Here is a 16,024-nt window from a genome sequence, read left to right as displayed (position 1 = left end):
TCCTTATTTAGCGTTCATTTGCATTTAAATTTGCATTCAAATGTGGGTTTGTAAAATGTTTGAATAGATTTTCAAGTCAAATGTGGGGGTATGTTATGTGTTTGAGCCATGAAGGGACTAAGATGGCCTCAATGTTGAGACTTGTCTTAGTGTTGGGACTTTAAATATAAATAGTTTAACTCGGAAGACGATCATCAGAGACGAAGCCATGAAGGGACTAAGATGGTCCTAGGCTCATCCAGGAGGACTTTTCATCTGGGGCTCGAATGGCCTGTCTCCTCTTTGGAAAACCTTTTGGAATGCAAAAATCCCTGGAAAAGTGAAGTTTTGTATTTAGAATGCCTGCACCTATATACTTCCTTCGCGAGAGAATCTGGTGAAAATGCTGTGAATATGGGCACGACTTGTGTTTTGTACAGTTCCTCTTCGGGATCGGTGCTGCACATCTTCAAGGAGTGTTCATATGCTAAAGCTGCCTTCTTTTCCTCTTCCTCCAACTCCGGATAAGCAGCTTTCCTCATTTTGACTTGGCGGATTGGCTCCTTAATTAGTTTGTTGCCCTCTATGCCATAAGGTCACTTTGTATTTCTTATGTTTTTAACGATTGAAGTATGGCGTGCTCGTAATTCATTACTGTGGGGTGGTGTGTACACGGATCCCTCTTCGCAGTTGCAGGATATTTTTGCAGTGCAATCAGTTCCTACATCTCTACCGCTGTTGTCCCCGTCATCCTAGTCTCCTTCCCCTCCGCCATGGATGAACGTTAATGTTGATGGGGGTCTTCATGGCTCAAACAAAACAGGGAGCATTGGGGTGGTTTTTTGTGACAACAATGGTGAGTTTGTGGGAGGTTTTGTCGCAGATTCTCAGACATCTCCAACTCTAATCATGTGGAATTTTCGGCAGTTAGGGAAGGTCTTCGGCTGCATTAGAACACCGTTTCTCCAACCTGCTGGTTGAAAGTGATTCATTCAAACTTGTGCAAGCTGTGAGCTCTATCCGCCGGAATAACTGTGGCTCCGCTCTCCTAATGGTGCGGGAGTCTCACATGCTCGACAGTCTGCCAATTCAGTGGCTCACAGGCTAGCTCGTATGGCCATATTTTTCAATTTGAATTCGTGTTGGTTCGGTGAACCATCGGCTTTAATCCATGATGTCTACTTTCTGATTGTACTCGTGTTTAAATGAATAAAGGCGCTATCATTTCTAACTCAAAAACTTTTGATACAACGATTAGGGGATAAATTGATTTCGAACTCGTCATTCATGAAATTTGAACCTAAGACCTCTCAATTATAAGTGAAGGGGAATGTCATTTGACCGGAGTACTAACTAGCGTTTATAATAAGGTTAAGTTACGTCCATATGGTCTACATGTAATATGTATTCTTCTGGAGTCATAAGTGGAAGGTCTTAAACTCGACTACGTAAATAGTGAGTTCGAAACTAAATTATTATGGCTCATTGTATGACTTATCCTATCCACCCATTTACATCGTTGCATTAAAAAAGTTATGTGCATAAGGTTAACATCGCCATTTCCGCACATATTTTGTTGACAAAGATTATTTAATCAATAATATAGATTTTAACGGTTGAATATAATAACATATTTACTTACAAAGAATAAAAATTAAAATCTATAACTGTTGGCTTGTACCTAAATTGATTAAGTAAATTTGCCCCTTCATCCGAAATCTCGTGTTCGAATCCCTCTATAAATGATCCTACAGTTTGTTTAACAAAAAAAAAAAAAAAAAAAAAAAACACTACAAGGACAACAGAGGTGGAAAATGCAAACAAAACCCTACAGGAACAAAAGTTAAAATTTAGGTAAATTACAGGGACTATGAATGCGATTTAGCCAAAATATGACGTAAAAACAGAAAAGTAACAGGCTGTGGTAATTGGACTCGTGCGAGAGAACTGGGGTCTTTGAACAAGGCGCAGTCAGAGCTTGAGCTTGACAACAATGGCTGCTGCTCCTGCTTGTCTCCAACTCAACGCTATACCCTTCAGCTCCTTTCTCTCTCCCAACCCTATTTCCAAACACACCCCGAAAGTGGGCAGGATCAGTTGCTCTGCAGCCTCACCCTCCAAACGCTACTCCATCACTTTGCTTCCCGGCGATGGCATTGGCCCCGAAGTCATCTCCGTCGCCAAGAACGTCCTCAACCTCGCGGCCTCCATCGATGGTTTTTTCAATTCTACTTATTTTCTTTATTTTCTCAGTTTTATTTTACCTGTTTGGTGTCCGAGAAACGGTGGGAAAATAGAAAAGGAAAAGTCTATTACTTTTCCCACATTTTCTCAGGGTTATTGTTTTACATTTGGAGCTGCTCCGTGTGCTGTATAATCGGGTAATTTTGCTGGGAGATTAGTAATTTTATAACATTTGGGTGTTTGAATAATTAAATGTGTTTGCATAAACTAGGGATTGAGTTTAAGTATGAAGAAGTACCTATTGGTGGAGCTGCCTTGGATTTGACTGGACTTCCATTACCTGATGAGACCCTTTTGTCAGCTAAGCAATCCGACGCAGTTCTTCTGGGAGCAATTGGGGGGTAGGTCGTGATTGTCCTTCTCAATCCGTTTTATTGTTAGTGATTATCGTTTTGAAGTGATGTAATTTAGTTATTTCGACTGTTGGTGTTGAAGGTACAAATGGGATAAGAATGAAAAGCACTTGAAACCAGAAACTGGGTTGCTTAAACTTCGCGAAGGTCTTAAAGTGTTCGCGAATCTGAGGCCTGCTACTGTTTTGCCGCAGGTAAATATCTGTTATAATCATTACCGAGAATTCAATTTATTATCCTAAAACTAGTGTTCCTTTATTTCAAATTTGAGGCCTGCAACTGTTTTCTTATGTTATCAATTGAGAAACTATAGAGTTCACATAATTGATATAGAACCTTGAAACCGTTGTTTCTTTATTTCTAACTTATCATTTTATGTTAATTACTCTTTAAGTTAGTGGACGCTTCAACTTTGAAGAGAGAAGTAGCTGAGGGGGTTGACCTTATGGTTGTAAGAGAGCTCACTGGAGGTTAGTGTACCAAATTTAAACTAGTGACCAACTTCATGAACTTTCTCGTGTTGAGGTTTTTTTTTTTTTTTTTTTTTCACTTGAATTAATGAAGTCATTCTTGTTTTTGCGGCAATAGGTATATATTTTGGAAAACCTAGGGGTTTTGGCACCAATGAAAATGGCGAGGAGATTGGCTTCAATACAGAGGTGTATGCGGCCTATGAGGTAGTTTCCTTTGTTCCTTTCTGAAAGTTATGTGTTAAGTCCTGCTTTTTCTGATGAACTGTCAGCCATAAATGGTTCCTATGAACCCAAAGAATTTCTCTTTATGCACAACCAAAAACCATTTATCCTACGGTATCACTTCGTGGTCTTTCTTTTATTTCTATTTTATTTCTGAAGGGGCAACAATATTGTGAGTGTTGACTTTGCTCTGTGATGAATTCACAAGCCTTTCACTGTATTGGGACTACATGCCAGTTCCAACCATTAGATGATTTCATAGTTGAAATAGGAACTTGAAAATTGTTAGGTTTCTTTTAAATAGATTCCAATCAGAACTTTCTGTGAGTTTCAGGATTTTAAAACTTTCAGGTCTGTCGTTATAAACTGTATTCAGAACTTTATAATTGCAGGTCTGTGTATGAGTGGTTATTTAACATGAAATAATATTCTTGCCAGATTGATCGAATTGCTCGTGTTGCTTTTGAGACTGCTCGGAAGCGGAAGGGAAAGCTCTGCAGTGTTGACAAGGCAAATGTGTTGGAGGTACTTTTTCAATAGAAGAACGTTTCTTCTTTTCTTTTCTTCTTTCTCATTTGGAAAGTTGTCAGAACTTGTTCGACATTTTTCCAGAATAGAGGCATAGAGCATTTTCTTTCTGGTTATAATAGCATGTAAGCATTACATGCTATGGGACTAGCCATTCTGTTTTACAACTTCCCAATGCATGATCCATTAGTTGATTGTTTAATTGCTCCCGAACTGATGCCAAGAAGTTTTACATATAGTCAGAAATGATATCATTGGTTTCTACACATGTTAATTTATCATTCATGTGGTTTGACTAGTCAAGCTCATCTTTTGCCTCGAGTTAACCAGTTGTGCCCCTTAGGCACTGTTTCAGAAGAATCATTCACTTGTAAAAGGAACTTATGGGTGCTTAACGTGGCTTTTACGAACATATGATGTCTGATTCTAACCTTTTGTAATCCTAATTTGGTTGTTGATTAAAGTGAAACCGAATGTTTCATACTTATATACCCTCATTATTTGTATGTGATAGAAAAAGAGGTGCAAGCTGATAAATTTTTGTGCTAAATTCATGACAATCTAAAATCAGTAAGTACCAAGGATAATAAGATATGTGTGATATTTTGGGTCTGATAACACCTCCTCCTTACAAGGGTTTGAGGGTGAGTGGGTCCAATTCCTGTTTAGTTTGTGCTATTGGCTAAAAAAAAAACTAAAGGGAGATGATATGATTCTACCATTTGTGGTGGTTTGCTGGAATGTCAAATCTGAGTTAAGGATGCACTACTGATAATAAGCTCATAATAATGTTGGAAAATGTGGGGTATTTTAAACTGTTTGATGATGTGCATGCTTGTACAATATCTTCATCCAATTAATCAGATTAAGCCTTTCAAGATCTACGAGCCAGTCTATTTCACTGAAGTTTAATAGTGTTAGTGTCTTAATGATTCATTAACACTATGCTGGCTAAATTTAGATTTTCCCACAATGCTGTCAGTTATTCTTTGCGAGAAAGAAATGCTAGAAAACATGTATAGTTACTTGAAAATGTGACATATCAAGTTAAGAAACATTTGTTGTTTCGTATGTCTTGCCTTTTCTTCCTGGCAAACATGTATTTATGTTTTAATGTATATTTAATTCAATGTATATCCAGGCATCAATGTTTTGGAGGAAAAGAATCATGGAAATAGCCTTGGAGTATCCTGATGTTGAACTCTCACACATGTATGTTGATAATGCTGCAATGCAGCTTATCCGTGATCCGAAACAGGTTTGTCTTAGGCCTACTAAGGATAAAAAATTTGGACGGAAGGAACAAGTTTTTAAAGCGTCCTAAATGATTATTGCTAGTCTCATGATGTTTGCCTATGAAAATTGCAGTTTGATACGATTGTAACTAACAACATATTTGGAGATATATTATCTGATGAGGCTTCAATGATCACTGGAAGTATTGGGATGCTGCCATCTGCAAGTCTTGGGGAATCGGTAATGCAAAGCTTTGTCTGTCACTGGTCAAGTTTCGCTGTACATGTGTTAGGAATGTTATTCTGATGGGGATTTCCAGTTGTCTTTTGTGTTCTAAGGGTAAGTTTGAATTCTTTTGATCTGATTGTACTAAAATTCCCATTGGTACAGGGTCCTGGTCTTTTTGAACCCATACATGGTTCTGCTCCTGATATTGCTGGACAGGTTGGTTTGCCTACACATCAAATTATTTCTCTTTGGTAGTACGATGCCATTTATTATGTAATATAATGGTCTAACATGCAGGATAAAGCAAACCCATTAGCGACAGTTCTCAGTGCTGCTATGCTTTTGAAGTACGGTTTAGATGAAGAAAAGGCTGCCAAGAGAATTGAGGATGCAGTTCTAGATACTTTGAATAGGGGGTTTCGGACTGGTGACATATATTCCACTGGAACTGTATGTACATTTTTTATTTTTTTCACATGCTCCTTTTTTGTTTCTTTCACTTGGGTTGGACAACGTGATTGCCACAAAATATTATACCGCTCTTTCCTTTGTTGAAACAAAAAAAGGTTATGGAATATGAATGTAGCATAGTATTTGGAGAGCTGCTTTCTATCTTCTCCTTAAGTCTTCATGAAATAGCTTCTCCTTCTCGTAATTTTTTTGCATCCTTTAAAAAATTCTTTGAGGAAGCAAGGTACTTCTCGTGTTAAAATTCTTTGGTATGATCGTCTTTGAATTAGGTGGAACTATTAGATTGAATCTACGGCGTGTGACAGTTCCCTGAGTGAAACCAGTCTCTATGGTAAATTGAAGTAGTAGAAAAATGTGTTTTGTGCTAGTTGTGGTCTGCAAGAAGATTCAGTTGAAATTCTTGAATCAAACTTGATTCCTCATTGATTTGTGCAGTAACAGTTTCTTATAATTCAGTGTAAGCTCCTCCTAATATAATTCATTGATGACCATTGATTGCTGATATTTGCTTTATACAGAAATTGGTAGGATGCAAAGAAATGGGTGAAGAGGTATTGAAGTCTGTTGATTCCCAAGTTCCTTCTCCAGTATGAACTGATGCATCGGTCAGCATGGACAAGCGAGGGATCGGTAGGGCTGTTCTAACATGTTCTCTGGAGTGAAGAAGTCATTCTGGCCGTCTGAAAGCAAACCTGAAGATCTCATCTAGTACGATATTCCTTGTTCGTAATTTGGAGGGCTTTTTTTATTCAGATGAAATAAGCCCATTTTACTGTCTTAGAAATTTTATTTTATTTTACCTTTTGGTTACAATGGAGGGTTTCGAGCTGGATCTAGTTTACTCTTACTCATCACCCTACACCGATCCTCACCACTGGGGTTGGCTTCCGGAATTTTTTTTATTTTATATTTCATTTTGACCTTTTGAATTGTGTTATGTCCTAGTCTATTATCTTTGTTTAAAATATTCATATCCTTCGAAAATTGTTGTAGCATAAAAAGGACTAGGATTCTCTTCCCCCCTCTTTACATCCTCTTTCATTCCCTCCTCTCACATTCTCTTATTTTGTTCTTATTATAAAAAAAAAATTAATATAAGATGACATGGCTTAACCGTGACCGTTCAAATAAGAGGGGGGTGAAGAGGGGATAGAATCCTACTCTGCATAAAAACCTGGCCGTGGGTTTGCTCTTCCCCGTTTGGCGTCTCCTACATGTCTCCTCCTTAATTACTTGACATGTGTCCACTTAACTCAAAATTTTCAATATATTTTAACCAGAAAATTTAGGTTTTAACTGTGAAATGGTTTTTCTGCTCTAATCAAAATTTTAGCTTGACATTATCAAAGAATGAATATAGGCTAAATACTTTCAAAGTAACTTGTCTAAATAAAAATTATGTAGACTATTCTAATTTAATTTTACAAACATTTTAACCTCAAAATATTCAGATTTTGGTAAATATTAAAAACTCCTTAGTTTTATTACAAAGAAAGAACAACACACCAACACGCTTAATTTTATTAAAAGGAAAGACCAACACGCTAGAATGGATAGACCATCAAGCCCTTGCTCCTTCTCGGTGCTAAATATGCTTAACCAAATAATTTGTTTACCCGTTTGATTGAGCAAAGAGCTGTTGGTGTGGCTGACAAACCCTCGTGGGTGGGCCCGTGCACTGTTAGCGCCTTTTGCGTTTGGCATGTAGGGTGAATCATCGTCATGCGTCTGCCCTTTGTTGGACGCGTGTACGTGCATAGGTGGGCAAGGCCTTTACCTTGGTTGGTTTCTTGAGTTAATTTGTCCCAAAAATCAGTTTTAATCAAAACTGATTTTTGGCCAAGAGTTGGAGCAACTTGTGGGATACCTGAAAACAGATGTAAATGAATTTTATTGTAGAAAGCAAAATTATAATAAGATCAGAAAAAGAAGGAGTGCAGATACACTTGGCAATTGCCAATTGGCATCACAAAGTCAGCTTCCTTGTAACCCAAGTCTACAAAAACCTTGGAGCTCAAGTAACGATTCCCCCATAAAAATCCAGTGTTCATCCCCTGTTAGACAAATAAGGAATATGGTTGGAGTCCTTGTGTAATTGTATATAATATTATTATTGGAAGAATAAGCCGTCCTACAGCCGTCAAGCCGTCCTACAGCCGTCCTACCTTGTCCTACCTACACACTAGGACGGCTACCTTGTCCTCTACAGCCATCCTACCTTGTCCTACCTACACACTAGGACGGCTACCTTGTCCTACCTACACATTTGTATCATGTATATATATCCTTGTAATCTTGTAGAGAAACACAATGAGAAAAAAAGCATTCTCTTCCATTTCTCCACATTCACGTATCAATAACAAATATATTTTTTAGCCTACATACCTTTTTCTACATGGTATACAGAGCAGGTTTATAACCCTAGCCCTAATTTTTTTTTTCGGCAGCTTTCTCTGCCGTTCCCATGGCTGACTCTTCTTCTTCCGATGGTGTTTTTTCCCTTCATCATTCCGACCACCCGAATCTTGTCCTTGTATCCAAGAAGTTGAATGGTGATAACTACACATCCTGGGCCCGTGGCATGCAGCTTTCCTTGAGTGCCAAGAATAAACTTGGTTTCATCACTGGCGATATCCAAGAACCTTCTTCCTCCGACGACCCTGATGCTCACGCGGCTTGGCGTCGTTGCAATGACATGATTCTCTCTTAGCTTCTACATTCCTTGGAACCTGACCTTCAAGAATCTGTGTTTTTTTCCACCTCTGTCCAAGCTGTATGGGATGATCTTCGCGAACGCTTCTCTCAGAGTAATGCTCCATGCATCTTCCAACTCAACCGGGAACTTGCTACAATTTCTCAAGGTTCTTCTTCTATCTCCGTCTATTTTACTCGCCTGAAAGCTCTCTGGGATGAGCTTGCTTCTTATAATGATGGCTGCACGTGCTCTTGCACCGCCAAGCATGACCGTCAACAACTCATGTAATTTTTAATGGGCCTCAACGAATCCTTTGCTGTTGTTCGTGACCAGATTCTTTTAATGAATCCCCTTCCCACTGTTCGTCAGGCCTGTTCCTCGGTGTCTCAAGCTGAAAAACAACGCTCCCTGGGCGTCCTCCGCTCTGTCGATCAACCTGCTGCCATGGCTGTTCGTGGCCCGTCCCGTCCCTCATCTGCTCATCCTCCCCTCCACTGCACCTACTGCAATTTTGATTATCATACCCGAGACACCTGCCATAAACTTCATGGCTATCCCGTTGGCCATCCCCTCCATGGCCAACCGTGACGACCACCGCGCCGTGCCACTGCTTCCAATTCTTTCCGCAGCCATGCACCTTCTAGTCCTCCCCGGCAGCCACGATTTTCTGCTTCCTGGCCCCATAATTTCACCCAGGCCCATCACGTGCAAGGAACCCAGGCCCCCGCCTCCTCTTCTACTCCAGCGACCCACCAAGTGCACGAGGCCCAGCCCACTTTGCATGACTTGCAGCTTGCCATGCCTGACCTCTCTGCCGAGCAGCACTCCCGTGTTCTAGCTGCTCTACGTGACACCACCACCCCTCCTCAGGCCAATGCCGTGTTCACTACTGATTTTGCCCAAGGTTTGTTACCTGTCACCTCTCGTCATGGTCAATGGATTCTTGACAGTGGTGCTACGGATCATATTACTTCTTCCGCTTCATGTTTGGTTAATCGTTCTCCTTCACATTTGCCGCCTGTTTCTTTGCCTAGTGGTGCTTCCGCTCCCATTACTTTTACCGGCACTCTTCCTTTAAATTCATCAGTTATTTTGAAGGATGTTTTATGTGTCCCTAATTTCCGAGTGGACCTTTTATCGGTTGGTAAACTTACAGATGGATTATCGTGTTCCATAACCTTCTTTCCTTCTTGGTGTGTTTTGCAGGACTTGGTTTCGAAGGCGATGATTGGTGTGGGTAAGCGATGTGGCGATCTGTATTACCTTGTGGCCCTTACCTCTTCTCTCCCCACCCGTCAACCTCTCTGCAACATCATTACCATCCCCTCCTCCCTCTGGCATAGGCGTCTTGGTCACCCCTCCTCCACTCGTTTGCAAGCTTTAGCATCTAGCTCTCTTAATTGTCCTTTTGATTCTAGTCATATTTGTGATGTTTGTCCGTTGGCAAAACAAACTCGTCAACCTTTTCTTTTGAGTTCAATTTCATCAACTTTCCCTTTTGCTTTAATTCATTGTAATATTTGGGGCCCAAATCGTCAATCTTCTCTTTCTGGTGCTCATTATTTCTTAACCATTGTGGATGATTTTTCTCGCTTTACGTGGGTCTTCCTCATGAAACATAAATCCGACACTCAACAATTAATTAAGGATTTTTTTGCTTATGTCACTACCCAATTCCGCACTACCATCCAATGCATTCGTATTGACAATGGTGGTGAATTTTTATCTCTTCGTAGTTTTTTCTCTGATCATGGGGTGCTTTTACAAACTTCTTGTGTTTATACCCCCCAACAAAATGGCGTTGTTGAAAGAAAACATCGTCATCTTCTTGAAACCGCTCGCGCCCTTCGTTTTCAATCCCATCTTCCTATCAAGTTTTGGGGGGAATGTGTTCTTACCGCTACTTATCTCATCAATCGTCTCCCTACCCGTCTTCTCCATCATAAATCCCCATTTGAGGTTCTCTTTTCGAAAACCCCATCTTATGACCACTTCCGCGTCTTTGGTTGTCTGGCATATGCCACCTCTGTCACTCCCACCGCCAAATTTTCCCCTCGGGCTCATCGTTGCATTTTTCTCGGTTATCCTCATGGACAAAAGGCTTATACCCTTTACGATCTCGACAATCACCGCATTTTCACTAGTCGAGACGTCATCTTTCACGAAACTACTTTCCCTTATGCTGTTTCTCACCCTCCTATCCCATCCTCTTCGCCTACCCTACCCATCCCACCCCCTCTGGACTTTACATATAACCCACCCCTTCCTGCCTCGACGCCTCACCCTCCTCCACCTCTCACCCTTTTACCCACGGACATCCCTACCCCCCCCCCCCAACTACCTACCAATCCTCCCATTCCCCGCACCTCTTCCCGTGCCCATAAACCTCCATCCTATTTAAAAGACTACGTTTGCTCGCAGGTGATTCTGCCATCCCACCCATCTTCGACTTCGCAACCCGGTTCTACGCAAGGTACGCGATATCCACTTTGTAATTTTCTCTCTTATCACCGTTACTCTCCCAGGCATTTTTCTTACATTAACTTTGTCAGTCGGACTGTGGAGCCTTCCTCCTTTGCCGAGGCTGCCACTGACCCTAATTGGCAACGTGCTATGACTGAGGAGCTTCAAGCTTTACATGCTAATGGTACTTGGACTTTAACTTCCTTGCCCCCTGGCAAAATTCTCATTGGTTGTAAGTGGGTGTACAAACTCAAGCACAATTCCGACGGCTCTATTGACCGCTACAAAGCTCGTTTGGTTGCTAAAGGCTTCACTCAGGCTGAAGGTATTGATTATCATGACACTTTTTCTCCTACTGCTAAGATGATTACGGTGCGTTGTCTTCTTGCTCTTGCTGCTAGTCAGTCTTGGTCTCTTCATCAGCTTGATGTTAATAATGCTTTCTTACATGGTGACTTACATGAAGAAATCTATATGTCTCCTCCTCCTGGTCTTCGGCGACAGGGGGAGAATCTTGTGTGTCGCCTTCACAAGTCACTTTATGGTCTTAAGCAGGCTTCTCGCCAATGGTTTGCCAAATTCATTAGTGCCATCATTTCTGCCGGTTTTCAACAATCCAAAGTTGACTATTCATTGTTCACTAAAAAGTCTGGTATTTCTTTCACAGCTTTGCTCATTTATGTGGATGATATTGTGATTACAGGCAATGATGCTAGTGCCATTAATTCTCTGAAGTCTTTTCTCCGTGATCATTTTCGGATAAAAGACCTTGGAGATTTAAAATATTTTTTGGGTATTGAGGTTTCTCGTTCCAAACAAGGGATTTATATTTCTCAACGCAAGTATGCATTAGAGATTCTCAAGGACTATGGTTTTTTGGGAGCACGACCCATTGCTTTTCCTATGGATGACACAAAATTATCTGATAAAGGAGAACTTCTCAAGGATCCTGAAAAGTATCGACGATTAGTAGGTCGGTTAATATATCTCACTATCACTCGGCCGGATATCACCTATTCTGTGCATGTTCTAAGCCGTTTTATGCACGAGCCAAGGATATCTCATATGGATGCTGCGCTTCGTATTGTTCGTTATTTGAAGGCTACTCCAGGTCAAGGTTTATTATTTCATTCTGACAACCAGACCAAGTTAACTGCGTTTTGTGATTCTGATTGGGCAGGTTGCCCTATCACTCGCCATTCGACTACTGGGTATTGTGTATTCTTGGGCGGTTCTTTGATTTCTTGGCGGACGAAACGACAGAAAACCGTTTCGCTCTCTTCAGCAGAGGCGGAATATAGGGCCATGGCAGGTGCTTGTTGCGAGATAGTTTGGCTTCGTTTTTTGTTGAAGGATTTGAACATTCCTTTGGATGGTCCTTCCATTTTATTTTGTGATAATCAAGCAGCGTTACATATAGCTGCCAATCCTGTTTTTCATGAACGAACTCGTCACATTGAGATGAATTGTCACTTTATACGAGATAAGATTGTAGATGGCACAATAGAGACCAAGCATGTGGGTACGGCACAACAGTTGGCAGACTTGTTTACCAAACCTCTTGGGAAAGAAAAGTTTTCGGGTATGTTACGCAAGTTGGGAGTTCTTGACATCCACTCTCCAACTTGAGGGGGAGTGTTAGACAAATAAGGAATATGGTTGGAGTCCTTGTGTAATTGTATATAATATTATTATTGGAAGAATAAGCCGTCCTACAGCCGTCCTACCTTGTCCTACCTACACACTAGCCGTCATACAGCCGTCAAGTCGTCCTACAGCCGTCCTACCTTGTCCTACCTACACACTAGGACGGCTACCTTGTCCTACCTACACACTTGTATCATGTATATATATCCTTGTAATCTTGTAGAGAAACACAATGAGAAAAAAGGCATTCTCTTCCATTTCTCCACATTCACGTATCAATAACAAATATATTTTTTAGCCTACATACTTTTTTCTACATCCCCATCGATTAAACCCTTGTATACTGCAACCAAAACCCTAACCCTAATCCCAAATCAAGACCGACAAACTCATAGCAATGGCTCATCCAAGTCTTCTTGGTCCTCCAGAGCTCAGAAACCCAAACCAATCAGCAACATCTCAACCCCAATCGCTGCCCGCTTCCGGCGATCCATTCATCGATCTCATGGTCGCCAATTTCAACGACGCTACCAAGCCTCCAGTGGCCGTCCATCCCCCAATGGGCTACACTGAGAACGGCTCGGCCACATTCCTCTACTCCGGCAACCCCTGCGTCGATCTCTTCTTCCACATCGTCCCCAACACCCCAGCCTCCTACTTCAACACTCAGCTGCCGCTGGCCTAGGCCCACAACGACCTAACCACCCTCAAGCTCATCTGTAACCTGCGCGGCGTCGGCGGTACTGGAAAGTCCGACAAAGAGGGCTTCTACACGGCGGCGTTTTGGCTCCACAAACACCATCCCAAGACCCTTGCCTGCAACGTTGCCTCCCTTGCCGAGTTCAGGTACTTTAAAGACCTTCCGGAGATCCTCTACAGACTCCTTGAAGGCGAAGACGTGAGGAAGACACAAAAGGCAGAGTGGTTTATGAGAAAAAGTGGCGCTAGTAATAGTAGGACGGCGGCGTTAAATCCTATGAGTGTACGCCACGGCGGCGTTGCCAAACCACCGTACAGGCGGGGTAGCAAGGGGGCTCGCGGGTCAAGCAATTGGTTAGCGGTTGAGCAGTCCAAAGGGGCGAAGGTAAAAAGGGCATTGGAAAGAGCGCAGTCGGAAAAGGAAAAGGCGAGCTGTTTGAGGAAAGAGAAGAAGGTTGCCATGGCCAAGAAAGCAATGAGAGGTACCAGCTTGACCCCGATTTTCGATTCTTGTACGAGCGAGTTTCGGATCTTTTCGCAGAGTGTTTGAAGTCAGATATCGAAAATTTCAAGGTCAATCAGTACAAAAAGATAAGCCTGGCAACCAAGTGGTGCCCTTCTATTGATTCATCATTCGACAAAGCTACACTGTTTTGCGAAAGCATCGGCAAGAAGGTCTTCCCACGAGAATTGTATCCAGAATACGAAGGGGTTGAGGAGGCGCATTATGCTTATAGAGTCCGTGACCCGCTGAGGAAGGATGTGTTGGTGCCGTTGAGGAAGCTATTAGAGTTGCCGGAGGTTTACATAGGTGACAACCAGTGGGGTGCCATTCCTTACAACCGAGTGGCCTCTGTTGCAATGAAGTTTTACAGGGAGAAGTTTTTGAAACATGACCAAAAGCGGTTTATGAAGTATCTGGAGGATGTCAAGGCCGGCAAGTCCACCATTGCGGCAGGTGCTCTGCTTCCACATGAGATCATAGAGTCTGTGAATCATAGAGATGGCGGGCAGGTGGCTGAGCTTCAGTGGAAGAGAATGGTGGATGATTTGTTGAAGCAAGGGAAGATGAAGAATTGTTTGGCTGTTTGCGATGTGTTAGGAAGCATGAATGGGACTCCCATGGAGGTGTCCGTGGCTTTAGGATTGCTAGTGTCCGAATTGAGTGACGAGCTGTGGAAGGGGAAGGTCATTACTTTCAGCCAAAATCCTCAGCTCCATTTGACACACGGCAGTGATCTGCGGTCGAAGTGTGACTTTATTAGGAGGATGGAATGGGGCATGAACACTAATTTTCAAAAGGTTTTTGATTTGCTACTTGATGTGGCGGTGAAGGGGAGATTGAAGCCAGAGCAGATGATAAGGAGGATCTTTGTGTTCAGCGACATGGAGTTGATCGGGCTTCGAGTAGTAGGCGTTGGGAGACTGATTATCAGACAATACAGAGGAAGTATAGAGATGGAGGGTATGGGAATGCAGTGCCACAGATTGTGTTCTGGAATCTGAGGCACTCAATGTCTACGCCAGTGCCTATCACGCAACCAGGGATGGCATTGTTGAGTGGCTTCTCCAAGAATTTGATGAAGTTGTTCTTGGATAACGAGGGAGAAGTTCGCCCGGACCTTGCCACGGAAGCAGCCATCTCTGGGGAAGAATATCAGAAGCTGGTTGTGCTGGATTGATCAGCTCATCTGATTGTCATCTTATGTTTTAGTTGATCACTTTTCCGAACGTAAAAAGAAAAAATTTTATGCTAGGCTAGAATTTGATTTCGGTTTCTCAATTTTGTAGCAAAAAATGGAAGTGAAATGAAAATTTAATCGTGTTTTTGCTCCAATATCTATGTGGATTATTGTTTCTGCAATTTGGATTGATTGAGCTGACGTTATATGTATCGATGGTAATTTGGATTGATCTTACAACTTTAAAGTTGTAAGAACAATTACAACAAGCTAAGAGAGTTTGTCTGCAGAAACTACAAGAGCTTTGCACAAAGCGTCTCAGGTTCTGTCTAATAATTTCAGAGGACGACAATGCAGCAAAACAGTTCGAGTTCAATCCTCCGAGGATGCAATCTGATCATACTAGTTACGTTATTATTTCTTGCAACTCGTATGCGCTTGGCCTCTCACTTTTTCTCGTTGCAGTAAGTGGTGCTTCGTTTTTAACCCCTTTTTGGAGCAGTCTAAGCCTCTGGTTATGTTGCTTGTTGCAGTAAATGATGCTTCATTTTATTGCTTGTTGCAGAATTCGATAGGCCTTGGCAAGTGATGCTCAACAGGCCTTGGCTGCACGCCACGCCTTGGCAATTGATGCTCGACACTAGCCCTTCGAAGTTGTTGTATAGAACTAGGAAGATAATAACATGTCCACTAAGTGCTCGACTAAATACCTCAATGAAAAAATTGAAAAGTTTTGGATACGCACGCGCTTAGAACTTCTACGCTACAACCCCCACAAGGTTAAATTCCTTGATCCGCCATTGCTCGTGGGGATATATAGAGAGCTCCTCTGACCATTAATCTTCACAGTGAAAGTTCTTGAAGCATGAGGGTTAGAGTTTTAGCAAGTAATTGGAAGATGTCATACTTAAGGCATCATCAACATGCATTGTTCTTGCACTATTCGACAACTTTGCTAAAATAATATTTTGAAAAATCCGGTCATTTAAAAAAAATTTAATTTGTACTCGAATTTAAAATATATTTTATTCAGTAATATGGAAAAGTACATATAGAATGTGTAAGTTTTATATGTATTGAAAAATAAGTAAAGATAACGTGTTG

At 41.6% G+C, this 16,024-nt stretch overlaps 1 protein-coding gene and 1 pseudogene across 2 annotated transcripts; both read left to right on the top strand.

Annotated features, from left to right (window-relative positions):
- The first annotated feature begins 1,899 nt into the window (after positions 1 to 1,899).
- Positions 1,900 to 6,746, top strand: LOC137707477 (3-isopropylmalate dehydrogenase 2, chloroplastic-like). Of its 2 annotated transcripts, XR_011064711.1 has the most exons (12): positions 1,900 to 2,195; positions 2,435 to 2,564; positions 2,659 to 2,770; positions 2,971 to 3,046; positions 3,165 to 3,253; positions 3,710 to 3,796; positions 4,941 to 5,057; positions 5,168 to 5,275; positions 5,426 to 5,479; positions 5,561 to 5,713; positions 6,253 to 6,442; positions 6,553 to 6,746. XR_011064711.1 is itself a non-coding variant. In XM_068446354.1 (11 exons), the coding sequence occupies exons 1-11, from the start codon at positions 1,973 to 1,975 to the stop codon at positions 6,325 to 6,327; spliced, it is 1,224 nt and encodes a 407-aa protein (XP_068302455.1). In that variant the 5' UTR covers positions 1,900 to 1,972; the 3' UTR covers positions 6,328 to 6,746. The 2 variants fall into 2 exon arrangements, 1 of the variants encoding a protein (XP_068302455.1); XM_068446354.1 differs by having other exon boundaries at positions 6,253 to 6,746.
- Positions 6,747 to 12,933: 6,187 nt separating this feature from the next.
- LOC137708861 (uncharacterized) lies at positions 12,934 to 15,062 on the top strand (annotated as a pseudogene).
- The last annotated feature ends 962 nt before the right edge of the window (positions 15,063 to 16,024 follow it).

The sequence above is a fragment of the Pyrus communis genome, chromosome 11 (assembly GCF_963583255.1).
Source record: "Pyrus communis chromosome 11, drPyrComm1.1, whole genome shotgun sequence".
Classification (NCBI taxonomy): Eukaryota; Viridiplantae; Streptophyta; class Magnoliopsida; order Rosales; family Rosaceae; genus Pyrus; species Pyrus communis.
Note: the sequence above shows the minus strand (reverse complement) of the source record. Positions and strands in the feature narration are given on the sequence as shown.

Excerpts from the sequence above, each read along its gene's own strand:
- LOC137707477 (XM_068446354.1), top strand. The coding sequence starts at position 1,973 with ATGGCTGCTGCTCCTGCTTGTCTCCAACTCAACGCTATACCCTTCAGC. Across the intron at positions 3,797-4,940 it reads ACAAGGCAAATGTGTTGGAG|GCATCAATGTTTTGGAGGAA; the intron begins GTACTTTTTCAA and ends ATGTATATCCAG. Across the intron at positions 5,714-6,252 it reads ACATATATTCCACTGGAACT|AAATTGGTAGGATGCAAAGA; the intron begins GTATGTACATTT and ends TGCTTTATACAG.